This window comes from Ranitomeya imitator, chromosome 1 (assembly GCF_032444005.1).
Source record: "Ranitomeya imitator isolate aRanImi1 chromosome 1, aRanImi1.pri, whole genome shotgun sequence".
NCBI lineage: Eukaryota > Metazoa > Chordata > Amphibia > Anura > Dendrobatidae > Ranitomeya > Ranitomeya imitator.
Window position 1 is genome coordinate 695,439,327 of NC_091282.1, and position 27,521 is coordinate 695,466,847.

Below are 27,521 nucleotides of genomic sequence, written 5' to 3' on the forward strand. Positions count from 1 at the left end.
GAATGCTTCGCCCTGTTTAAGCCCGCCATCACCACTGATTGGAAGCTCCCTGTGTACACTGTATATTGACAGAAAGCTGCCAATCAGTGGTGGAGGCATGAGACATCCAGTTCTGTAGGGAGCATGATACATCACCGGAATCCCGACATCATGCCGCTCTCAGAATTGCACTTCAAACAGCACCAGAAAAGGACACGCATAAAAAAAAAAAAAAAAATTATATATATATATATATATATTTATTTTTTTTCAAAGTTTCTTTAACCAGTTCCCAAAAAGGACTAGATAAACAATAGTCTTCCTAGGTTTCAGGAATAAGCCATGCCTCAGATTGGAAGGGTGGATCAATCTATCCTCCCACACGTTTTATTTATTTTTTTATATATTGACAGGCTGCATTATACGATTAGCCAATACAATGGCTGCCTCTGACGTGCTCCCTAGGCAGAGGGCTACAAGGCACACTTGATCACACAGATCTTGCCTGGTCACTTCCAACAACTTTGCAATTATGCTGCAGTGAAGAAAGGCTGATCCCAGATGACGATTGATGAGGATGTCCCTGTAAGACAATTCGGGGTGCACTGCAACAAACGTCAGGGTAGTATCTAAACAATGTTGCACTTTCACTCTTGTCTAAATAGCCCTTTTGTTTTACCATAGTGACATATACTGGTGCTTGTAAAATAAAAATGTTAAACTTTTGTAGTAGCGCACTCTTGGGTTTGTGCAAAAATTTCACATTGCTAAACAGTGAATGCTGCTAAATAATAGATTGCACTTTACACAGTGACGTGATACCAAGCAAGGTCCTCAACAGAAATGTTTCTTCAAGAAGTCTTTTTTTTTTTTTTTTGCAGCTTTCAAAAGGAAAGAAGTCAAGTCATGGCTTGCAATTGTTTTCTTCCTTTATGTAACTTATCTTTACAGGAACAAGGATAGGATAGAAAATCTGTGTTTACTTTCCAAAAACATATGATACAATGTAGACCAAATAATCCAAATAAATAGTTAATTTAAGAAGATAAGAAGTCCAGAGTCCTTGTTAAACTGTTCGGCAATTTGATCCTTGCAGATATTGCAACATTCATTTACAAAAAAAAAAAAGAAAAAAAAAAAGTGTACAAAGAAGGTGAAGGGAATGAAGCGAGGTTCCAGCCTCACTGCGCCAGCGGAGCGCTCCAGTTATATCTCGCCATCATCTGAACTGTCACAGCTCTCACTGCTGCTGCTAGTGATGCTCCCGCTGTCACTGCTGCTCCCGCTGTCACTGCTCTCTGGCTGACGGGATTGCGCATGTAAAGCTGCTCTAGCGGCAGCCGCTGCTGCCGCCTCGCTCTGCTTCTGGGCTGCTGCTTTTTTTTCCTGTTCCGCATGACTCTTCATGTGTGCACTGCGGCTTTTTACTTTAGTGAAGACCCTGGAAGGAAAAAAAAAGAAAGAAATTCAAGTATTGAAATTTGTTGTGTATTATCTAATATCAATAGGTCCCAAAAAGTGAAGTAGACAAAAAGATCCTTAAAAGCTAGACAACATGCTGCAATTCAAAGAAATTCTGGAACAAATGAGAAACAAAGTAACTGAGATCTATCAGTGTGGAAAAGGTTATAAAGCCTTTTCAGAAGCTTTGGGACTCCAGCGAACCACAGTGAGAGCCATTATGCACAAATGGTGAAAACATGGAACATTGGTGAACTTTCCCAGGAGTGGATGGCCGACCAAAATTACCCCAAGAGCACAGCGACAACTCACCCAACAGGTCACAAAAGACCCAAGAACAACATCCAAAGAACTAAAGGCCTCAATTGCCTCAGGTGAGGTCAATGTTCATGACTCCACCATAATAAAGAGACTGGACAAAACTGGCCTGGATGTCAGAGTTCCAAGACGAAAACCACTGCTGAGCAATAGAAACATAAAGGCTTGTCTCAGTTTTGCCAGAAAAATCTTGATGATCCCCAAGACTTTTGGGAGAATACTCTGTGGACTGTTGAGCCAAAAGTTGAACTTTATGGAAGGTGTATGTCTCATTCCATCTGGCTGAGAAGTAACACAGCTTTTCAGAAAAGGAACATGATGCCAACAGTAAAATATGGTGGTGGTAGTGTGATGGTCTGGGGCTGTTTTGCTGCTTCGGGGCTTGGAAGACTTGCTGTGGTAAATGGAACCATGAATTCTGCTGTCTACGAAAAAATCCTGAAGGACAATGTCTGGTCTTCTGTTCGTGACCTCAAGCTGAAGCACACTTGGGTTATGCAGCAGGACAATGATCCAAAGCACACCAGTAAGTCCACCTCTGAATGGCTGAAGAAAAACAATTAAGACTTTGGGATGGCATATTCAAAGTCCTGACCTTAATCGGATTGAGATGCTATGCATGACCTTAAAAAGGCGATTCATACTCTGAAACCGTCCAATGTGGCTGAATAACAACAATTCTGCAAAGACGAGTGGGTCAAAATTCCTTCCAGAGCGTTTTAAAAGGCTCATTGACAGTTATCACAAACGCTTGATTGCAGTTGTTGCTTCTAAGGGTGGCCCAACCAGTTATTAGTTTTAGAGGGAAATCATTATTTCGAACAGGGCTATGTAGGTTTGGATTTCTTTTTCCCTCAATAATAAAGGCATTCATTTAAAAACTGTATTTTGTGATTGTGTCTAATATTTTAATTTGTTTTGTGATCTGAAACATTTAAGTGTAAATCAGGGAGGGGGCAAACACTTTTTCACACAACTATATATATCTATATATATATATATATATATATCTATCTCTCTCTATATAAATATATCTATATCTATCTATCTTGCTTTCCTCCCAGACTGGCCCCACTTTCAACAGTGTCCTCCACTAGTCTAGTGACATAATATCATGTTACTGCTGCAGTATTTATGTTACTCCCTTATATTACGCCATTAATTCCACAGCGCTTTACAAACATTATCATCACTGTCCCCATTGGGGCTCACAATCTATATTCCCTATCAGTATGTCTTTGTATGTTTTCCCCGTTTGCGTTTGTTTCCTCTCACATTCCAAACTCCTTACAGATGTTGTATATCCAAAGTTGTCCATAAGCAAGTGGTTTTTTTTGTCTGTTTTTAAACTTTATCCACCACGATGCAGCTATTGATTAGAGGTGGTCCAGGAATGGACATGGTCCAAACATAGTAGATGTTAAATAATTGGGGGCCATATTAATAGCAGGAAAAGGAAAAAATCCAGCACTGCTGTATAGGAAAAATTAAAATTAGTTTTTATTGGTACAAAAATTCCATTAAACAGTTAGCACATGCAAGGAGGAACAAAAACTGACGCTTTTCGAACAGAAAAATAAATTTCTGTTCGTAACGGGTCACTCATTGTTCCTCCTTGCATGTGCTAACACTTATGGAATTTTTTGTACCAATAAAAAGTAAATTTTAATTTTTTCCTACACAACAGTACTGGATTTTTTTTCTTTTTCCTGCCACCTGATGATACTGTATCGGATCCGGTTTCTTTGTGAGCTGATGGTCTCCTTATTACTGGCCATTAATGAATGGTTATAACTAGGAGAAATCTCGTTTTCTTTGGAAGAATCCCTTTAAAAATCGAACTGAAGACATATCTATAAAAAAAAGTCATCGCAACTAACCTAAAAGGGGTTGTCCAGACCACTCATATCACATCTCTACACTTGTGAGCTCGACAGGCATTACGAAAATGGCACGTTCTCATGAATAAAGGAACGCATAATACCTGTCAATTGGAGACACATCCCAACGGGTATATGTAGAGGAGACATCGTCAGCGGAGCTGCACAAGCCCTTTAGAAGAATTGAGACCCGCCATGAACCCTTTGTTGGATGAGGTTACCATTTGGTGGAAGATTCGGGCAGCCACACATTTGTGCTTCATAAAAAGGGGAGGCATTAGATCAAATCCAACGGATCTACATGGACAAGAGTCATCCAGAATTGGACAACCATAACTCTTAAGAGTTTTTAGTACTTTAGAATCATGCAATCCAACATCGCTTGCTACCCACCTGCCACATTTTTTACATGGGAAAGTGCCTTCTTGTGCTGGAGGCTTGCTTGCATTCTCAGCTTTTTTTGCATCATCTCCAGGAATACTCGCTTTTGGTCTTCGCCCTCTTGGCTTGGGGATCTTTACTGTTAATGAGATGTCTGGGTCTTGATTTCTTAAGATGAGTGTATCGTTTGACTGAGAGAAAGTAGACAAACATTATCCTTATTGAATCACTTAACTAGATTTATTTTTTTTTGCAGTCAGTAAGAATAAAATGGATCATCATCTCGCAAGAATCTATTGTACCCCATCATCCTCTAAAAGTCACAGTGACACAAAGTCCTGGTCTTAATACATAGAAAACAGGATTTTTGGTTGCTTACCGTAAAATCTGTTTCTCGGAGCCTTCATTGGGGGACACAGGAACCATGGGTGTATGCTGCTGCCACTAGGAGGCTGACACTATGCAAATAAAAAGTTAGCTCCTCCTCTGCAGTGTACACCCCACCGACAGGAAGTAGGATCTTCAGTTAGTGAGAAAGCAGTAGGAGAAGCAACGTGTAAAAGAGAAGGATAATATAATAATAATAAACTTTATATAGCGCCAACAAAATCCATGGCGCTTCACAGATTAACAGCTTCAAACACTCAGAGTGTTCAAAGAACTCAAACGTAGACAGTAAACAGAGCTGTTCAACTTGGGAGGGTGCTGTGTCCCCCAATGAAGGCTCCGAGAAACAGATTTTACGGTAAGCAACCAAAAATCCTGTTTTCTCTATCGCCTTTCATTGGGGGACACAGGAACCATGGGACGTCCCAAAGCAGTCCCTGGGGTGGGAAAAAACAGACTTCCATCAGGCCAGAGGACTCACCACTGCCGCCTGCAGGATCCTTCTGCCCAGGCGGGAGTCCGCCGTAGTTCGGCGAAACGTGTGGATGGAAGACCAGGTTGCCGCTTTGCAAAGCCGTCGGCGAAAGCCCTGTGACGTACCGCACTGGAAGCGCCGACTGCCCGGGTAGAGTGAGCCTTCATCTCAGGAGGGGGCCCCCTGTGCTTGACCCGGTAAGCTTCCAAAATTGCCATTCTGATCGAGCGAGCAATCGTCGCCTTGGAAGCCGGCAGGCCTCTACGCACGCCATCAGGGATGGCGAAAAGAGAATCCATCTTTCGGAAAGCGGCCGTGCTAGCCAGGGAGATCCTCACTGCCCTGACGAGGTCCAGCCTGTTCAACGATCGCTCCAGAGGATGAGTCGGAGCTGGACAAAAGGAAGGTAGAACGAAGTCCTCGTTGAGGTGGAAAGATGAAAACCACCTCGAGAAAGGAAGGAAGGCGGAGGCCTGGGACCACCTTATCCTGGTGGAAAAATCAAGAAAGGAGGACGGCAGGAAATGGCCGTCAACTCAAAAACGCGGCGGATCGAAGAGATGGACCTGAGAAAAACCACCTTCCGAGATAGAACTGACAGGGAAAACTCCCTGAGAGGCTCAAAGGGGAGAACCCCTAAGAACAACCAACACAACCTTTAAATCCCATGAATCCACAGAGGCCCTGAACGGAGGGACAGCGTGGACTACTCCTTGAAGGAAAGTCTTAACCTGTGGCTGAGGAGATAAGTCTTCTTAAAGGGAAGAAGAGCGCAGGAACCTGGCCCTTTTGAGAACTGAGAGCGAAGCCCGAATCCAGTCCTGCCTGAAGGAAAACCAAATGGAAGGCAGGGAAAAGGGACATAGGTGAAAAGCGGTTGGACTCGCATCAGCAAAGTAAGCCTTCCAGGTACAATAGTAGATCCTGGAAGAAGACGAAGGCTTCCTAGCCTGGATTATAGTGTGACTCATCCGGGCCGAAAGGCCGTACACTCTTAAAAACAGTGGAGTCCACATCCACGCCGTTAAACTGAGCGACCGATAATTCGGGTGGCAGATCGGACCCTGAGACAGCAGATCGGGGTCCGTTTGGAAGGCACCAGGGGTGTCCGCGAGAAGATAGACGATGTCTGCAAACCAAGACCTCCAGGGTCAATCCGGGACGATCAGAATGACCGGCACCCATCCCGCCTTGATCTTTTTCGACAGTTTGGAAAGCAAGGGAAGGGGTGGGAACCGATAGGGGAGCAGGAACTGCGACCAAGGAATGGCCAAAATGTCAACACCACTGTGAGAGGATCACGGGACCCTGGGCCGACCCGAGGGACCTCCTGTTCAATCGGGACGCCATGAGGTCCACCTCTGGAGTCCCCCATCGAAGAGCAATCCGACGGGAAACCTCCTGAAGTACCATTCCCCTGCCGCGAGGCCTTCGAAGCCGAGGAAGTCGGCGGCCTAAATGTCCACGCCGGGGACATGCACTGCGGAGCTCACCAGGACCGTTGCCTCTGTCCAAAGGAGGATCCTGGAATCTCGGCCGAGGCCAGAGAACGCCGAGTACACCCCTGGTGGTAGACGTATGCCACTGCTGTGTCATTGTCTGTCTGGGTTCGAATTGGCAGGCTGCTGAGAATCCTTACCCAGTGAAGGCAAGACGGAAAGATGATCCGGAACTCGAGAACATTGATCGGCAAAGAGGACTCCTGCGCCGACCAACAACCCTGAAAGAACAGGAGACAAAGCCCCGCGCCTCCGCCGAGCGGGCTGGCGCCCGTCGTCACCACCTGCCAGGGAACTGGAAGGAAGGATATGCTGAGAAGGATCTACTCTGGGATAAGAGAAGTGACCTCGGCCACCAGTCGAGGAACCATTTGACCCGGGAGAAAACCGGATCGGACGATACAGGGAGAAGACAGACCTGTCCCCTGTGATAGAATAGCCTGCTGAAGAAGTCTTGAATGAAACGGGCGAAGGGAAAATTGCTTCCGATGTTGCAACCAACCTCCTTAGGGCCTTTAAGGCCCATCGGAAAGGAGGGGAGCCGAGAACCCTGGAGCAAGTGAACTTCCTGACAAAGGAGGGATATCTTGTCTTCGGGAAGGAAGACTCTGGTCCGACAAGTGTCGAAGAACATGCCCGGAGATACGAGGCGCTGAACAAGACGGAACTTCTTCCTGTTGACGAGCCACCCGCAACAGTTAGAATGTCGGGAAAGATGGATAGACTTTCGGGTGCCTGAAACCGAAATTCCTGAGCCTCCATGGAAGCGATTACTGAACGAGGGGATATCGTCCCGAAGTGTCTCCGACGAAACTTCTTGTTCAGCAAATTGAGATCCGGACTGGGACGACCCTTGTCGTTCTCTGTCAGTACAAAAGGATTCGAAGAGAAGCCTGTGAACCGTTCCTGTTCTGGGACGGGAACGATTACTCCGGATTTAAGGAGGGAAACAATGGCAGTAAAGAAAACCCGGGACTAGAGCGGGGTCTCTCGTAGGTTGGGATTTGAAGAAAACGATCCCAGGACCGTGAAAAGAAGATTTTGTGTCTAGAGGGAACAGGTGCCCTGGCCCATGCGACCTCTGCTGAGGAGACCCAGACGTCCCTGAGGAACAGGAGACGGTTGCCCAGTCTGAGAAACGGGCTGGGGTCTAGTCGTGGGTCATGCCTAGGTGGAACTTCCAGTCCTGGACCTGGAGAATCCACCTTAGGAGTAGCGGGCACGCCAGGGAAGAGTGAGCCAAAGAAAACCTTCTTCTCTTAACATGCCTGTGGCCTCTGCAGTTGCGAAGAAGAATCAAACTACGAGAAAGGTCGAAAAGACCAAAGTAGCCGCCTAAGGGGAAGTAGGTGAGGTCTGGAGAAGGGGACTGGTGCCCCCAGTGGCGTCCTTAATAATTTGGTCCAGCTTGGAACCGAAAGGACGTGAACCTTGAAAAGGCAGGCTAGTGAGGGACTTCTTCGATGACTCTTGAGTCAAACAGTGCGACAGCTGGCAACGACATTACTGGGCGCCCGTGCGGCAGAAGACGCGACGTCCCGGGAACAAATTATTCCCCGGCATGAGTAATCTGGGTGGCAAGTTCCGCCAGCCGGCCTGACGGAGCTCCAGCTTGAATGCCCCAACGGAGTTGTTTAGCCCCTCAGATACAGACTTCGAAACCCATGAGGAAGCCAAAGCCGGGCATTGGGATGATGCAGCAGTTTCGAAGGCCGACTTCACGAAGGATTCCATGATCCTATCGATGGAATCTTTCAGAGCCGCCCACCGGACAGCGTAAGGACTGTGTTGGCGGCAAGTCTAGCGGCCGACGGATCCACAGGGGGAGAGGTCGTTCTCTAACGCCTCTCATTCCGGTTGGCAATGAGATCCGGAGGAAAGAGATATGAGCGTCTTGCTTGTCTCTTTGAGAACGTCTGGTCGAATTCGCTCTCTCTGGCCAGAAGCTCCTCGAATTCAGGATGAGGAGCAAATACCTTGGGAGGTAGTTTAGACCGTCTAAACGAAACCGCCTGATCTGCGGGTTTCGTAGAGGAATCTTCGATGCCACAGGTCTGATTGGTCGCTCCAATGAGGCTTTGAACCATATCCCTCATGTTAGCGATTTGGTTCGAATCCGGCCCCAAATTATCCTCCGAAGGCGCATCAGAGAAGCCTCGCCTGACTCAGCGGATGAGGATCGGGAGGACGCCGACCGCAGAGGAGGACCGAGTGGCGAGATGGAGCGAGAAGAGGACTCAGACCGGCGTTCCTGTCTGGACCTTTTGCAGCTAGCCTTGGAAGGCTTGGACGGAGCTTCCTGCGACCCGGTGGCTACTGCGGGGGTCTGCAGGGGTAACCGATCCAGCACGGAAACCAGGGTTTGAGACACCCCTGTTAAATTGGCCACCGATTGAGACAGAGAGGAGGCCCAGCCTGGGATGGGTATCACTCTGGGGCGGATCGGCTGGGGGATCCTGGGCGGTGGGAACAATCGGGTTGCTGCAGGACAGACATAGCGGAGTGTCAGTCTGCGGTGCAGAGCTACTTACGGCAGACGAAATCCGGAGGAAGCTGTCCGGCTAGATGGTATGGACCTCCGGCGAGAAATAGACCCTTAGGCAGGAGGGTGGTAAGGCCTGCTGCCGTAATCTTGATCGATCTGCGTTGCTTAAAATTAACTTTCATTGCTGGGGTTCGAACTCACAGCTCTCTGTTTGCAAGCCTGCACACCTTACCACTGTACTATCTCACTCTCTTGTTCCGGAGGAGGGGACTCGTGGTTCAGGAGTCCCAAGATGGCGCCGGTGGGAGGAGAAAAGGCGGTTCTCAGTGAAATTGTCGGGCGGGAGAAAAGCCCGCCCGACGAACAAGGAAGGGGGGCGGAGTCCGGCACCGGAAGTAGGCCCAGGCAGAAGCCGGGGCCTAAATTAGCGATCGGTGACCGGCATGGAAGGGCCGCAGCGGAGAACCGTGCGCCGCAGAAGGCGATGGTGAGCGGCCGCCTACAGCGGCGGGAGCAGCGCAGCCGCAGGTCCCAAGCGGTGTGGCGGTCTGGCAAGCCGCCGCGCTGAGGGAGGATGAGCGGCACTGTAAGCGGCCAGAGGGACGCAGCTGCAGGGGGCCCGAAGCGATGCAGCGGCCGGCAAAGCCGCCGCGCTGAATAGAAATGAACGGCCGCATACAGCGGCCGGAGCAGGGAAGCCAGAGAGGGCCGAAGCGATGTGGCGGCTGGGAAGCCGCCGCGCTGAAAAGAACGGCCGCATACAGCGGCCAGAGCGATGCGACGGCTGGCAAAGCCACCACGCAGAAAAGAAATGAACGGCCGCAAACAGCGGCCGGAGCAGGGGAGCCACTGAGGGCCGAAGCCACCGCGCTGAAGCTGGGGCTGGGAAGCCTGCAGGACCCGAGGTGGAAATGTCCCCCCCCTGAGCAAGGCCACGCAGATAGCGTGCCTGGACAAGAAGCGGCGCGGTGGTCCGTAAAGGCAGCCGCGCCGGAACAGGGAGGCCGCATCCACGGAAGTGGCGCGGCTGAAAAGAGATGCGATTCGCATCAGAAAACCCCCCTAAATAGGATTTTTTTTTTTTTTTTCCTCTGGGATCCAGGGAAGCCACAGGGTGGGGCGGGAAAATACTCACCTAAAGATCCCCCGCCGGTACTAACCTGGAAGGAATGAGACGTCCACGGAGCTGATGGACGTCCTCGTCTCCTCCGACCGACAGGCTCTGGTGGGCGAGTGGGTGGGGGACGGAGCCAGGACCGGATTTCTGAGCACGCTTGTGTGCTAGGATCTTGGTCCTGGAGAGGAATCTATGAGGATACGGGGTGGCAGTACACGCCGTACTCATAGTCCGCATAGTGGGACTACAGGTGTGACTGTTCACCCTGTATCCCTCCGGAAAAACCTGAAGGGAAACGACGCACATTGAGGTAGATAAGGGTCTAATGAAAGACCCGTGTCCACCTCCTACTGACACTAAGCTAAACTGAAGATCCTACTTCCTGTCGGTGGGGTGTACACTGCAGAGGAGGAGCTAACTTTTTATTTGCATAGTGTCAGCCTCCTAGTGGCAGCAGCATACACCCATGGTTCCTGTGTCCCCCAATGAAAGGCGATAGAGAAAAGAACTTAAACAATTTATGTAGCAATGTATTAAAGGTCATCGCTAACTAGCCTACGAATTTAGACCTTTAAAAAAGGAAAAATTATGAAAAATTATCATGTTCATCAGATCTGAACATATCCTCCATATTACCTTCTTCTACTTGCTACATTTCCATCACACCAGGCAGAAATCCAATTCATTTTGCTTGGAGGATTAACGTGATTATTTTTGGATCATACTTTTTCCAAAACCTTGCCAGCTGGGCAACGCATAGTTAGTATTCTATCATCATACAATCTTTCAGAAGACATGCGAGATGATATGTCTTTTGCGTAGCTACAAAATCCAATGTTATGTAGCTAGGGCTACAGCAATAGATATTTGCACCACACTCCAAATAGTAGTAAAATAGTGTAGCCTTAAAGGGGTTGTCTGGGCTTTGGTTACAAGTCTGCAGTCGTTCTATGTGACTGCAGACTTGTGAATCATCATATTGCCCCCACTGCGAAGATTCCCCGATGTCCACAAATAGCAGGCACATGATCGCAAGTATGTGATTTACATACCTGCGGTCACATGCAGACTAGACGTGATGGGTCCCGCTCAATGCAAGTGTATTGAGAGAGTCCGGACAAAGTCTAGTCGGAATGTGGCTGGAAGTGTGCAAATTGCCATACTTGCATTCCATTATCACCAGCGTCGTAAAATCCTCACAATGTGCAGTGTGCTTACGTGAGGATTCAGAAATCTGCTGTTATATAGATTGACCGCAGACTTTTAACTTATGAGATATCTTGGACCCCCACCTCTTAAAATATTTAAAACATTTCCTACAAATACACAAATGTCTGTGATTGAACTACCCCTCCTCCAGTAAATTTTGAGAGTTCTTACAATTTCACTAGCTTGTAAAGTTTGTGTAACTTTAGTTTGGGAAGAAATTTTCTTTGCATCCTCTTCTTCCACTGCAGCATGCACATTATTTTCCACTTTTGCGTCATTGCCTTCCGTGTTTTGGGGAGGAATGCCTGGTCCAAGTCGCTGAGAACTCTGTCATTTAAAAAAAGAAAAAACACAAAAGGTTGTAGTTAGGTATGAAGGCAAATGTGATACACTATGGTTTTCCTAGTGGAGGGGCCAAGACGACCGCACCCGATAGTGGAATTCTCTCGTTTGCACCAACCTCCTTATCCTAGCATTATAAGTTCTTAGTCCAGCCAAGAGTATTTCAATAAAATCTTCCTTATTTAAAAATGGGCACAATACCGACACGTTTCGAGTGGTTTGACTAATTAATAAGAGCAATCAGGTCTCTCAAAACGTGTAGGTTTTGTGAGATTACATATATATATATATATATATATATATATATATATATATATATATATATATATATATATATATTTATTTATATATATATATATATTTATATTTATATATTACTCTGCTGGAATCCTTTTTATGGCTATTGACAAATAAAAATATTTTAACTCTATTCAGGAATTCAGGAGCGTGGTCTGTGCTTAGAAGAAGGCATATTCACACCCAGTAAGCTGGTTTCTCAGTTTTATGGATTTAATATAAGATATTGCTTTTCCTTGGAGAATCATAATGCCCAAAAAAACAAACAAAAAAAAACCACCAACAACACAGATTTAAAAATAAATAAATATAAAATCCCTGTACACACATCTTTGCTCAGAGGGGACACTCCGTTTTCATTAGAGAACCTGTCAGCAGGATTTAGGCCAATGAACTAAAGGCACGGCCATAATGGCGCTGTGATGGCAATTAATCTGATGCCTGATGTGAAGGGACCCGCTCAGTGGCTAATGAATATGCACCTTGTTATGTTTTCATAAAATGACAGTCTTGTGTGCTTCAGGGTGGTACGTGGGGGCAGGGTCTTCTTCTGGTTCTCCGTCCCCCCCATCAGCCTCCTCCGCTTCTTGTACAGGTCACAGATTATTCATCTCTGCATGGGCAGTGCGTGCTCAGTGTGAGTTGGGAGTCTTGTATGCAGCACTTCAATAAAATGGCGCCAGAGGAGGAGTGTGCGCAGACCGAGAGGCTCAGTCCAGAGCTGAAATTTGCATCTGCGCATGGCCGCACTTTTATTGAAGCCTTGCACACTGGATGCTGGCTCTCACTGCGCATGCGCCTCCCACACAATGATGGCGGCGGAGTGGAATTTTAAAAAGGAAGCAGGTCACTGAATAATCAAAAACCTGAACAAAAAGCAGAGAAGGCTGGTGGGGGGCGGAGAACCAGAAGAAGATCCTGCATCCACGTCCTGCCCCCAAGCACACAAAACGTCATTTTCTGAAAACTTCACAATGTGCGTATTGATCAGCCACGGAGCGGGTCCCTTCACATCAGGCATCAGATTAATCAGCATCTCAGCACCGTTATGGCCGTGCCTTCAGTTTATAGAGCTAAATCCTGCTGACAGGTTCTATTTAATGGAGCACAGCTTCCAACAACTCTGTTTTTTGCGCAAGGCCATTTTATTACTTTGCTATCACAAAAGCGGTGCTGGGAAAATCACGACACAAAAGTAGTGTGACTTTTAGATGTGTGGCTTGTTTTGCCGCTTAGAGGAGACAGTTTGACATTGGCATTTCTTCTCTAAAGATTTCTCAAACATTACAGGACTACTCAGACTTTTCAGAACTTCCAGCGATTAACACCAGCCTGGCATTAGCGAAGAGCAACATGACAGAGAGCAGATGTGTAAGAGGAGCTCCTGGCCTTCACACAGAGTAATCTGGCAGACACAGACTCTTCTACGCAGGCACAAACCGCATGCAGCACTTGGCACGCAACATGCACCTGGAGCCCACCCAAGGGGACGGGATTTACAACGCTTGGTACTTTTTTTTGCAGCTTAAATATCTCGTCAAGAGGTTGTGAGATCTCCATTCCCAAGGTAAGAGGCCATCACTGAGAAGAGAACCTTACAGAAGAGTCATGTTGGCCGAACTACTGGCAGCATAAATCAGAGACTGGCGAGATTATTGCAGCCAAGTTTGACTCCGAAATGGAACATTGTTTTAAAGAAAACATACTCATGCTGGGGAGTATGAGTTTCTAACAACTTGTACCAGTCAGATCCCCAGTGGCTACTCTCTGCCCCATCCTCTAAACCAGTGTTTCCCAAACTTCAGTCCTCATGGACCCCACGGGTCATGTTCTCAGGATTTCCCAAGTATAGCACAGGTGGTGGAAGTTTCATCAAGCCCTCAGGAATTCTCACCTGTGCAACACTATGGAAATCCTGAAAACATGACCTGTGGGGTCCGTGAGGACTGGAGTTTGGGAAACACTGCTCTAAACTGACCGATCTCTCCTTATACTAGCTCATCGGGAAAGAACTTTCAATCTAGAAAAGCGTGGCGGGGTGAAGCTACCAGGAACGGGCTTCTTAAGTAGTCATCCTAGTCGCATGGTCCTCAACCATCATATGTGGTCTTTGAAATGCTGCAACGTTTCAGAGTGAAACACCAATGGCTGCAATCACATTGCCGGTGTGTGATTCCTTCTACCAGAGGTTCACTTTAAAATGGGATTTCAATATAATGATACTTTTCTCCATTGGTGTCTCTACAACAAAATTAAAAAACCTTTGATTGTCAGGTCCTAAAAAAGATGGCTGGAGGATACATTGATCACTTCATTATTGGGGAATCCTTCTCACAAAAATGATTTATCCAAACTGGCAACTTTCAAAGTTCTCCAACAACGCCCCAAAAGTCTAATGTTTGTCAGGACAACAGAACTTGAGGGAAAAAATCATTGACCACATTTCAATTTTAAAGTCTGAATTTTAAGATTTTCCACCATCAACATTTTTAACTGAAGCATCCATTACTTGATAAAGTATTACCTTAATATCAATCTCAGAGTCCTCTCTGGGGTTTTTCTCATCAGCCAGCACCTCTACATCTCCGAATAGCAGCATGCCGTTGCGTCCTATCTTCACTTGCTTCTTGTAGGTGTAGTAAAACTCTACACACTGAGCCACAGTTTTGGTTTTAATCTGGAATATCCACATCAGATTTGGTTAGTTCACGTATAGACGAATAGTGTATGTATTCTGCATGAGTATGGTTTAGTCTCTGGATTATTACTAAATGTTTCCACATTAAATTATGTGAAGGATCTCAACTCCACAGACACCAGGATATTTAGGGAGTTCAGTCTACAAAGTCACCTAGGTAGCAATAAGTTTTTTTCTGATTTTAACAACCTACCCAATAGTGGGTAACCCAAAATTCAGAAGCATATAGGGTTCAAGCATCATACCAGGAGTACAATTTTGCTGTAGAGTCTAGTGTTCCGATGCAGCAAAAAGATTAAAAAAAAAAAAAAAATTGGATGCCCAATAATTATTATTTAGAACACCGAATATGTATTAAGAATTAGATCAGACGATCAGGTCTCTGTAACTTTGTGTGCTTAAGGACCCTAAAGCTAAATTTTAATTAATGGGAGGGAGACACTAGCGCTCATTTCAGCTCAACGTGCATCTGAGGATACACATTCAGCTGAAACGTATTGCAGCACAAAGACCCGCTGGCTGCCTGCACTGTAACACATGCCACCGGCCAGAGGGCGGCAGCTGACATCAGCATCACTGTCCGGGGTGGACCATGGCAGTGACATCATACTCCGTGTCAGGCAAGCTGAAGTCAGCTATAGAAGATGCCGTCCGCCGTGGGAGCAGAAGATGGCAAGAATATATATATATATATATATATATATATATATATATATATATATATATATATATATATATATATATATATATATATATATATATATAATTTTTTTAATGTGTTGGAATGGAACAAGGAACATTTTTGCTGAAAATGGCTAGATATGGGGGACATTATACCAGGAATGGGCCCAGGATGGGGACATTATACTAGAAAGGGGCATAGAGATTGGGAACATTACACCAGGAATTGGTCCAGTATGTCGGTCATTATATCAGGAAGGCTGAGAGATATTAATTTTATTGGGGGGTGACCATGTCTGTATGGGGTCTATAACACTGATGGCCAATAAATCTGACCAACAATTTTGCACCGCTGCACATCAGATTCCAGCTACGTACGTACGTGTGTGTGTGTGTGTGTGTGTGTGTGTGTGTGTGTGTGTGTATATATATATATATATATATATATATATATATATATATATATATATATATATATATATGTGTTTAGTATTATACACATGCACTTTTTTTTTATATGGGGGAACAATTTGCAGCCTTACCAATTTCTGAACCAGCAGAAAGTCTTTCTTGTAAATGGCCATTCCCTTGTTGAAAAGTCTCTTCTCATTTACAGACCACCTGTCTGAACCTGGACAGAACAAAAAGCAGTTATATAATAATGTGGGTCAACAGACTGAATGGTTGTAACAATAGCAAACATAAATGTAGCAGGCGATTTGCCACAAAGACCAACTGCTTGACGCAGACCCTTCTTTCTCCTTACCAGAGTAATGATAGCTTGCCAAGTGATGGCCTTTGTGCCTTTTTGGCTTCATCAATAGCAGCTTGGTTAGAGCGGCCTGTAAAGAAAAGGGACATTAGAAAGAAATAAGTTCAATGTAATGTAAGATAAAGCAATCAATTCAGAATTGCTAGTGATGAGCAAACGTGCTCGGATAACGTGTTATCCTAGTGACTTCCCTGTGCTCGAAAAATATATTCGAGTCCCTGCGGCGGCATGTCACGCAGCTGTTAGGCAATCCCTGCATCTGCTGTGGCTGTCGGTTTGTTTGACCAATGCAACACATGCAGGGATTGTCTAACAGCTGCGAGACATGCCGCCGCAGGGACTCGAACATATTATTCGAGCACGCCAAAGACACTCAGCACTTGAGCATGCTGAGATAACACCTTATAACAGCACATTCGCTCATCATTAATAATTACCCTAATGACACATAAAACTACCGTATATTTCTTACTTGAATTTCTTTTTTTTTTGCCACATTTTTAGACTTTTCACTCTTGAAGACATTATTTCAATATTAGGATCACATTTATTCATTCATTAGGCTAAATATTTAATTTTTGTATTATGACGGAGAACAGACTTACCAAAATATTCCCCCTAGACTCGTGAAGATAATGAAGTGCTAGCTCCTGATTGGTGCCACCACCCGGCAAGATACTGGAACAGGCGGCTGTCAGCAACTGCTCAACTGCTGATGGGAAAACAGGAACCATTAGGAACAATAGTACAATAGTATGGGCCGCGCTCATCATTTCTGTAGACCATAGACGGCGTATACATAGACTAGAATCAGCTATATGCTGCAATTATACACAGAGGAGCAGTGATCACAACTGTAACTAACATGCATGCTTTGATTGCACTATTATTATATTAGTAAATAACTATTACAACCAATAGGGCAACAGATTGTAATTATTTTTTTCTGTTTTTTGCTTTGATTTTCCTACTATTCTTAATGTAATCCAAGTCAAAACATGGGGAAAAAAAAAACAAAAAAACTTTCACTGAGGTAGCATTTTTATGATGTCGTCTTCAGGAGGCCGGCTCTTTAAAAGGGAAATTGTCAACAGATTTTTGCTATATAATCTCAGAGCAGGATAATGTAGGAGCATAGATTCCAGGGATGTGTCACTAACTAGGCTGCGTGCTGTAGTTTAAAAAAAAATAAAAAAAAATCAGTATTTTATCGACAGGTAACATAGTTAGTAAGGCCGAAAAAAAGACATTTGTCCATCCAGTTCAGCCTATATTCTAAATCCCCAGATCTACGTCCTTCTACAGAACCTAATTGTATGATACAATATTGTTCTGCTCCAGGAAGACATCCAGGCCTCTCTTGAACCCCTCGACTGAGTTCGCCATCACCACCTCCTCAGGCAAGCAATTCCAGATTCTCACTGCCCTAACAGTAAAGAATCCTCTTCTATGTTGGTGGAAAAACCTTCTCTCCTCCAGACGCAAAGAATGCCCCCTTGTGCCCGTCACCTTCCTTGGTATAAACAGATCCTCAGCGAGATATTTGTATTGTCCCCTTATATACTTATACATGGTTATTAGATCGCCCCTCAGTCGTCTTTTTTCTAGACTAAATAATCCTAATTTCGCTAATCTATCTGGGTATTGTAGTTCTCCCATCCCCTTTATTAATTTTGTTGCCCTCCTTTGTACTCTCTCTAGTTCCATTATATCCTTCCTGAGCACCGGGGCCCAAAACTGGACACAGTACTCCATGTGCGGTCTAACTAGGGATTTGTACAGAGGCAGTATAATGCTCTCATCATGTGTATCCAGACCTCTTTTAATGCACCCCATGATCCTGTTTGCCTTGGCAGCTGCTGCCTGGCACTGGCTGCTCCAGGTAAGTTTATCATTAACTAGGATCCCCAAGTCCTTCTCCCTGTCAGATTTACCCAGTGGTTTCCCATTCAGTGTGTAATGGTGACATTGATTCCTTCTTCCCATGTGTATAACCTTACATTTATCATTGTTAAACCTCATCTGCCACCTTTCAGCCCAAGTTTCCAACTTATCCAGATCCATCTGTAGCAGAATACTATCTTCTCTTGTATTAACTGCTTTACATAGTTTTGTATCATCTGCAAATATCGATATTTTACTGTGTAAACCTTCTACCAGATCATTAATGAATATGTTGAAGAGAACAGGTCCCAATACTGACCCCTGCGGTACCCCACTGGTCACAGCGACCCAGTTAGAGACTATACCATTTATAACCACCCTCTGCTTTCTATCACTAAGCCAGTTACTAACCCATTTACACACATTTTCCCCCAGACCAAGCATTCTCATTTTGTGTACCAACCTCTTGTGCGGCACGGTATCAAACGCTTTGGAAAAATCGAGATATACCACGTCCAATGACTCACCGTGGTCCAGCCTATAGCTTACCTCTTCATAAAAACTGATTAGATTGGTTTGACAGGAGCGATTTCTCATAAACCCATGCTGATATGGAGTTAAACAGTTATTCTCATTGAGATAATCCAGAATAACATCCCTCAGAAACCCTTCAAATATTTTACCAACAATAGAGGTTAGACTTACTGGCCTATAATTTCCAGGTTCACTTTTAGAGCCCTTTTTGAATATTGGCACCACATTTGCTATGCGCCAATCCTGCGGAACAGACCCTGTCTCTATAGAGTCCCTAAAAATAAGAAATAATGGTTTATCTATTACATTACTTAGTTCTCTTAGTACTCGTGGGTGTATGCCATCCGGACCCGGAGATTTATCTATTTTAATCTTATTTAGCCGGTTTCGCACCTCTTCTTGGGTTAGATTGGTGACCCTTAATATAGGGTTTTCATTGTTTCTTGGGATTTCACCTAGCATTTCATTTTCCACCGTGAATACCATGGAGAAGAAGGTGTTTAATATGTTAGCTTTTTCCTCGTCATCTACAACCATTCTTTCCTCACTATTTTTTAAGGGGCCTACATTTTCAGTTTTTATTCTTTTACTATTGATATAGTTGAAGAACAGTTTGGGATTAGTTTTACTCTCCTTAGCAATGTGCTTCTCTGTTTCCTTTTTGGCAGCTTTAATTAGTTTTTTAGATAAAGTATTTTTCTCCCTATAGTTTTTTAGAGCTTCAATGGTGCCATCCTGCTTTAGTAGTGCAAATGCTTTCTTTTTACTGTTAATTGCCTGTCTTACTTCTTTGTTTAGCCACATTGGGTTTTTCCTATTTCTAGTCCTTTTATTCCCACAAGGTATAAACCGCTTACACTGCCTATTTAGGATGTTCTTAAACATTTCCCATTTATTATCTGTATTATTAGTTCTGAGGATATTGTCCCAGTCTACCAGATTAAGGGCATCTCTAAGCTGGTCAAACTTTGCCTTCCTAAAGTTCAGTGTTTTTGTGACTCCCTGACAAGTCCCCCTAGTGAAAGACAGGTGAAACTGTACAATATTGTGGTCGCTATTTCCTAGATGCCCGACCACCTGCAGATTTGTTATTCTGTCAGGTCTATTAGATAGTATTAGGTCTAAAAGTGCTGCTCCTCTGGTTGGATTCTGCACCAATTGTGAAAGATAATTTTTCTTGGTTATTAGCAGAAACCTGTTGCCTTTATGGGTTTCACAGGTTTCTGTTTCCCAGTTAATATCCGGGTAGTTAAAGTCCCCCATAACCAGGACCTCATTATGGGTTGCAGCTTCATCTATCTGCTTTAGAAGTAGACTTTCCATGGTTTCTGTTATATTTGGGGGTTTGTAACAGACCCCAATGAGAATTTTGTTACCATTTTTCCCTCCATGAATTTCGACCCATATGGACTCGACATCCTCATTTCCTTCGCTAATATCCTCCCTTAAAGTGGACTTTAGACAAGACTTTACATAGAGACAAACCCCTCCTCCTCTCCGATTTTTACGATCCTTTCTAAACAGACTGTAACCCTGTAAGTTAACTGCCCAGGTGATTATCACTGCGGGACTAGATGTCATATGACAGGCAGTCCAGCTATGTAACCCTGCCCCTCACCACTGATTGGCAGCTTGCTAATAGTGTACACATGAGGCTGCCAATCAGTGGTGTGGGCGGGGTTATATACAGCTCAGCATACTGAATTTTATGAAAACTGCACACAGCAGTCCAGTAAGTGACACATCGCTGGAATCAGGGTCTTTAATTTGGGAGCAGCATGACATCTTAATTAAACAACCTGCCCTGTGTAAACCATCCCTTAAACTTCACAAACACAGTCTGAATTCCCTGCAGCTGTGTCATGTTAGACATGCATGCTATATGTAGCAGGATATTGTCATCCAGAAGGCCTGTGCTTACATTTTGTATACTTTTAAATAAACTTTTGCCCACCTTGCTTATTCTCCAAATCATCCCAGGGACACCAAACCACGTCTGCTTTATGCTTGTCGGCAAATGCCAAACTCCTGTCTCCGAGATCCGGAATATCTGCCTGGAACCGTGTCCCAATGTTAATGCGCCTAAAAAGGAAAACCGGATTCAACTTAATACTTTTACAACACATCAACATTAATACGTCATTAACTTTAAGTGTATCAACTATATTAATGAAAATCAGATCCTGGCAATTATACTTTTTGCTAACCTCTTATTTTGTAATATTTTTTTTTTATTCTTTTCTATACAGAATTATGGGGACAGCCATCCTGCTACCTTTATAGCAACATTCAGATATTAAAAACAGCCACATAGACCATAGAAACCCAGAGATGATTAACAACGTGTATGGGAGATTGTTGTAAGCATGATCCGTAACCTATGCAGAGGTCCTTGTGCAGGGATGGGGTGTTTGGGGGTGAGAGTTTTAACAACCACCTATTGTCCTGATGATACTTTCACTATAATCCTGCCTGTGATAATTACATCGGCATATTATAAGGCTAATTTGCCTGAGTGATATAATTGTAAGAATTCAGTAATATTTTTTAAATATTAAAAAAAAAAAAATGATGAGAAATGAAAAAACAAACAAACCAAAAACAACAGACTTTCACCTATAAAAAAAAAAAATAAAAAATCAGCTTTTCCATTAGTACGAAAAAATTAATTGGAACCATTTTGAATGGAATGGTCTGAAAATTGTATTATTCCATAAGGTTGCAGACCTAAAACTAACAAACAAGCAAATGGAACAGATATTCGCTCTCCCCATGTCCAACGCTGCATGTCTGAGGGCACTACAGACTTTGTTGATGGGCTGTAGACATGACGTCATTGCTGTAGCCTAAGTGACTGCTGCAGCAACCAACCACTAGGCTCAGAAACTGTGCCAACGTAGACTGCATACACTGCCAAGCACAGCGAATGGCTGCAGCATTCACTTGAGCAGTAGATATGATAGCACAACTGCAACCCATCAACAAAGACTGGGGAAATGGCTGAGAAGCAGTTCTGGGCCCAAGAGGGTGAGCAAGAATTCCTTTTCTCATTTATAGGTCTGAAACCATATGGAATTATACAATTTAAAAATTTGTCAACCAATGCAAAAGAAAAAAAAAAAAGATTTTTTTTTATCTTTGCGCAAACTTCATACACCACTTTTGAAGAATTAGATGCAAAGCAAAAAAGCCAGCAAATACCACAAAGAAGAAAAAAAATGCCTTAGTGTCTGTCACCATGTGTTCCTAATTTTTAGGGTTATTTGTACTTGTATGAAAAATGAAGTGTAGAGGTCTGTTAAGCAATGTATAAAAGGGATCCTGCCCCCTTCACATACTGGTCGAAGGAGCACAAATAATATAACACTGTAAAAGAAGTGGGCCGTGTATACTGGATTCCACATGGTCACCACCTGGGACAATATAGACGGCTGTGAAAGAAGCAGACATGTCTACATGGTTTCCACCTGGTTACAGCATGTAAAATTCTTTTACTGCAGCTTAAAATGTGTGAGGTCTCAATCCTAATACTATACAATCGTGGCTGCTAAATAAGGGGTCAGTGATATATGAATGTGTTAGACACATATTACCCTATGTAAATGTGTACTATCGAAGTTTTCTTGGTCTGTGCACATAATATATTGTGCATAAGTGCAATTTCTTTTACAAAAACCATTAAAATCATAAATACTTGAAATCGGATAGGATTTGTTATGATACCTAACTCAGCTCTTGCTGTTTTTCTAAAACAGTAGCTGTAGAAATGAGTGAGGAGAGGGGGCGTGTCATTTTCTCTCCTGCATGATGCAACCTGCTTATGATTGGTCAGTCTCATGCAGGGGAAGAAGTACACCTCCAGAGACAAATCTCTGGTAATACCCGCTTGGGCTGATCATAAATTATAACCTAAACTTTAGGAAGTTAATATCTCTGCAACAAATTAAAAAATATAAACTAGGTTTTACTCAGCTCAGCAAAATGAACAGTATACACTTTTACATAGTTCATCTATAACAAGAAAACCTAAACCAAGCAACTATATGCAGACTTACGGTTCAAGACTAACAGGCGTTGCCTCTGCTGTCAGTAAAGGTGGCATATCCTCTCCACTATCTGCAAAAATAAATATACAATTTAGGTGCAAAACATAGGTGTTCCATGTGCTGACGCAAATATACCATGAAGAAACAACTTAAATGGGTTCTACAAGATTACAAACAAGCTTTTAAAACATTACAAAATGGGTTACATAGGGAGATGACAAAAAAGTTATTTTTTTATTTTTATTCTGTTTAGGTCTGGAATTACAGCATTACATTGAGCTGAAATACTACACCCAAGAATAAGAAGCCAATTTAACAGAAAACCTGGTCCATGTGTACTGGACCCTTTGGAAATCATGGAAAATTTGTACAGTTCTGCCACATTTAGAAACAAAAAAAAACATAAAAATTAGCTTTGAAAATCCAAAAATAATTCACTTACTAGATCTTAGCAGGGTTCTTGTGCTGCTTTTTGGTGTAATAGGTGGAGGCATCGAATGTGTGTTCGCAGATATGATGGCATTGAAATAAAGTCCGGAGCCCTCACGCACAGGGCTGAGGATTGGAGGCGGCGTATAAGGAGGCAACTCAAAGTTTTTGTCACCAACATGCTCAGGAACTCGGACCGGAGAGCGAAGGTGGCTTTGATATGGAGTTATGTTGGTGTAAACTGGAACAACAAAGGTGCCAGACTTGGGAGGGATGAATAATGGTTCAGGCCTTGGTCGCTGTTTGGGCTTCCGGGAAGCAGTTTCTGACAACGAAGCAGTCTGATTGTTCTGCAGAGTGGTGAATATAAGGTGTCAGATCATTGCAAATTAATTTTGCTGTAAAATTATAAAAATGGACACCGCACATGGCAGCATTCCTGCATCTAAAAGGCCATCAATAAACTTGACTTCTATGTAAAGCCACCTTCATCCAACAATGACTTGGCCCTTTCCGCAAATAATATTTTACCAGTTAGAACTTAATATTGCAACATGCATGTAACCTGGGCCAGGCAAATCAGCAATAGAAAGCCTTGGAGCCTTCATGTGTCAACTTTTTGGAAAAGGAATCAGTAATATTTTGAAAATTCACTGACCACGGTACCCAATGGTCAGCTCAATGGTTGCATCGCACCATGTATGGCCTCGTCAAATGCTCGTGCACATGACTGTTTACATCGGACGAGTCCCATCCTGGTTTACATGGATAGCACTTGTACCCATGATATTCTACATGGCTGTGCACATTTCAGACTTCTTGCTCTGACCTAGTGGTCTGAGAAAAAACAAACTAGAGACACGTCCGATTTTGATCCAAGTGTCGGATCAAAAAAAAAAAAAAGTTTTTCTTGGATAGGGCGCACATACCCCAAGAGTAAGGGATCATGGCAATGCCACATCCACAGGCCCTCACTGGCACACAGTTATTGTGGATTTATATGATGGATCTATAGGCGCACCATGTGAGGCACCATATTTATCCCTGGGAATAAAATGGAGCAAGCCATAAAGTTTTCAAATGTCTAATATGGCAATGAGCATAAGGCCTTAGGCTGACTTCATACTTTCGACATTGACAGACAGAAGACAGACGGTGATATACAGACTGGTCACTGGTCTAAAGACCCAAACTCAGACTCATTGCCATATATTGAATTTATTAACAGAAACTGTCCAGCACAGGGACTCTGGCTAATAAAGAAGGTCAACACATCTGGGCTTACCTGTATGGCAGGTTCTAAGACACTTGCAGGACCAACCCTGTGTCGGGTCACTATAACAGTTGGCATTGATGTAAATGGCAGCCTTTCAGCTAGTACTGCCCTCTGAGTCCTTTCATCATCTCTCTTTTCTTGTCCAGTAACCATTTTCACCGGTACAGATACCGGCATAATCAGGGGTCTCAAGTCTCCCTCTCCTCGGGACTTCTTAGGAGATGATGCACTCGTAATTTCTACATTGCTTTTCAAAGTCTCATTCTTCTCTCTTAAATTTTCATTATCCTGAAATATGAAAAATCAAATCAAATTCAAACTTTTATTCCATAGCCATCGTAAAATATATTTTGTACTTAAAACAAAGGACAGATAACACTAGAGCAGAGTCACATGTTAACTAGAAAAGTATCAGAAATACCAGACCTTTAAAAAAAGAACCAATCAGGAGCATTAGGAATGGACAGCAGAGCTGGAGGCATTGACATAGTGGCACAGGACGGTTGTCAATCAAGTCCATGGCAGTGGCACTAGATACAGAATCAGTGCACTTGCAAGAGGCGGACCATCCATGGTACACTTGCAGCCCCATTTATACTAAAGATTCAAATATGATGTTCTCAGCAATGGACAATCCACTTGTCATCTGGAATGCAAGTGTGAAATGATCCGACGATGATCATAAATATAAACCACTAGATGGTGGCAACGATTCTAACGCATCGGGTATTCTAGATGTTAAAAAAAACAATTAAAATAAACAATAGTTCTATACTCACCTTCTGTCGGCCCCTGGATCCAGCCGAGGCCTTTAGTGATGCTCCGTTCCCAGTAATGCCTTGCGGCAATAACCAGTTATCATGTAGCGGTCTCGTGAGACAGCCACATGATCTCGAGTCATTGCCGCAATGCATTCTTGGGACCGGAGCGTCGTGAGGAGCGGGAAAGGCTGGCGCAGACAGCGGCGGACGGTGAGAATTAAAAAAAAAATTAAAATCGTTATATATTATTTTTAACGTTATATGTTTTTACTATTGATGCTGCATATGCAGCATCAATAGTAAAAAGTGAAGCAGTGTTTAAATCCTGCCCCAAAATCACTGATTGGTCGCGGCCGGCGGCGCGGGATTTCCGTTACAGACAAACAGACAGATGGAAGTTACAGACAAACAGTACCCTTAGACAATTATATGTATAGATGGTTGAACAACTAATGAATAAATCATCTTTACAGGGTCACAACCATAAGGATTTTATTCCATATCCACTGGTTCAACATGGCTATACCTGGTCAATGTCAATATACAAATAAATAAAGACACCCATCTTTCAAGTGTTTCTTTACAAACTGCCTTAGGAAAAAAGAAATTCCTAAACTGTAAAATTAGACAACCTGTATTTATTCCTCTTCTAGGATGGATATACTGTATTAGGATATAATATATATTATACACAACACAAAAAAAAAACAACGTGGGCTGATCGGCTGTTGGGGTGCCGCCATCAATGTCTGCACAGTTAATAAGGAGGATTGGTAGTCGATGTGCTCCGCTTGATCACATGATTGCAAGGCCCTTGATGCATTTGGAAAATCCACTTTTCACAATTGTTCTGTTTCTCTGAACACTGGTTATTTTGTAGCCAAATATTAGCCGCTTTGTCGACATAAGTAGTTCTAATATAAAAACCACAAAAATGCAGCAAAACTTCTAGGCAGGGGTAGAAACAATGTTGTAAAGCAAAAATGTTTAAAAAAAAAAAATAGAAGTGTTAATTTATTTTTTATCAATTACTAAAATGCAAAGTGAATTTAATAAAAAAGGGAAAACTAACTCAAAACAGCAAATCCCTCGGTCTCTTCATGTAATACCAGACAGACTGGATGATCATGAGATCAGGGTTCTGAGAGACCGTATCATCACTTCCAGGACTCCTTCTTTACGCTGAAGATGGTTCTTCATGACATTGGCTGTATGTTTATGGTCATTGTCCTGCTGCAGAATAAATTTGGAACCATTCGGTCGCCTCCCTACTGCCATTGCATGATAGATAAGTATCTGCCTGTATATCTAAGCATTGAGGACACCAACAAATGGGCAACAGCAAGAAGCGTAGATGCCGTGGTCAGCAAAGTAAACCTGGTGCAGCAGATGAAAGACGCCATGCTACTTTCCTTCAAAACTGTAAGATGTTCAGCAGTGCCATCAACTCAGACCTGGCTTTAACTAGCGGGATCCAGGTATACTCATCTACTGTCCAGAGAAATCTAGCCAGATGTGGTTTTCAAGGAAAAATTGCAGCCAAAAGCCGTACTGTCTACATGGCCTCAAAGCCAGTCGACTCAACAATGCATGAAATTATAAGAACTGGGGTACAGAAAACTGGCAGCAGGTGCTCTGGATTGAGAAGTCAAAATGTGAAATATTTGAGACAGAAGGCAATTTATTTGCACAGTGACACAATAATGAGGGTCTGCGGATGATAGTGCAGCACAGTGGAGGGTCCTGCAAGTTTGTGGCTACACTTCAGCACATGGAGTTGGAGATTCGGTCAGGATTAATGATGTCCTCAATGCTGAGAAATATAGGCAGATACTTATCCATGAAGGAGATGTTTGATTGGCTTGGCTCCAATTTTATTCTGCAGCAGCACAGCCAATGTCATTAAGCACCATCTTCAGCGTAAGAAGAACAAGGAGTCCTGGAAGTGATGATCTGGACCCACAGAGCCCTGATGATGATCATCATCATCACGATCTATTTCATCATGTAATCCCAGACAAACATGATGATGATGATGATGAAGGATTTGCACAAGTGACATCCAAAGAAGATCTGTGGTTACTTCTCCAAGATGTTTGGAGCAATCTCCCTGCAGAGTTCGTTCATAACGGTGTGCAAGTACCTAGAAGAATTGATGATGTTGTGCAGGCAGAAGGTGGTCAATAAATATTAATGCGATTTAGATTTCTCTTTTGTTCATTGTTATTTTGTTAATACAAATAAAAGAAAAACTATTAACACTTGGAAAGCATTTTTACTTTGCCGAAGTCTTTCCACACCTGCCTAAAATTTTTGGCACAATACAATATACATTATCCTTTCAGGAATTTCAAAAAAAGAAGATAAACCTCAAGTTCTCCATAGCAATTTAGTTTTTTTGCTTTCATACGTATATATGTAACTCTTTTCCCTTTAAAAAGGGGGTTTCCAGGACTTTGATACTGTTGGCCTCTCTTCAATATCAGATGAGCGGTGGCTCAATTCCTATTACCACCAACCGATGAGGTAATTCGAGAGGCCGCAATGCTCCAGTGAGGTCATCAATGTCAAAGCCTGAAAATGTCCCTTTATTGCGGTTTATCTTCTTTT

The 27,521-nt window shown here is 43.5% G+C and overlaps 1 protein-coding gene across 3 annotated transcripts in view; it reads right to left on the reverse strand.

Annotated features, from left to right (window-relative positions):
- Positions 1-380: 380 nt before the first annotated feature.
- MIDEAS (mitotic deacetylase associated SANT domain protein) overlaps positions 381-27,521 on the reverse strand; it is a 117,328-nt gene continuing 90,187 nt past the window's right edge. Inside the window, exons 3-13 of one of the 3 annotated variants that reach the window (XM_069730758.1) lie at positions 24,160-24,438; positions 22,888-23,224; positions 22,455-22,515; positions 20,354-20,481; positions 16,587-16,693; positions 15,976-16,051; positions 15,752-15,840; positions 14,355-14,507; positions 11,363-11,518; positions 4,032-4,210; positions 381-1,420 (exon numbers count right to left, since the gene is read on the reverse strand). In XM_069730758.1, the coding sequence (XP_069586859.1) occupies positions 1,186-1,420; positions 4,032-4,210; positions 11,363-11,518; positions 14,355-14,507; positions 15,752-15,840; positions 15,976-16,051; positions 16,587-16,693; positions 20,354-20,481; positions 22,455-22,515; positions 22,888-23,224; positions 24,160-24,438 (1,800 nt within the window). In that variant the 3' untranslated portion in view covers positions 381-1,185. The remainder of the gene's footprint in view (positions 1,421-4,031; positions 4,211-11,362; positions 11,519-14,354; positions 14,508-15,751; positions 15,841-15,975; positions 16,052-16,586; positions 16,694-20,353; positions 20,482-22,454; positions 22,516-22,887; positions 23,225-24,159; positions 24,439-27,521) is intronic. The other 2 variants (XM_069730764.1, XM_069730774.1) reach the window with 2 other exon arrangements.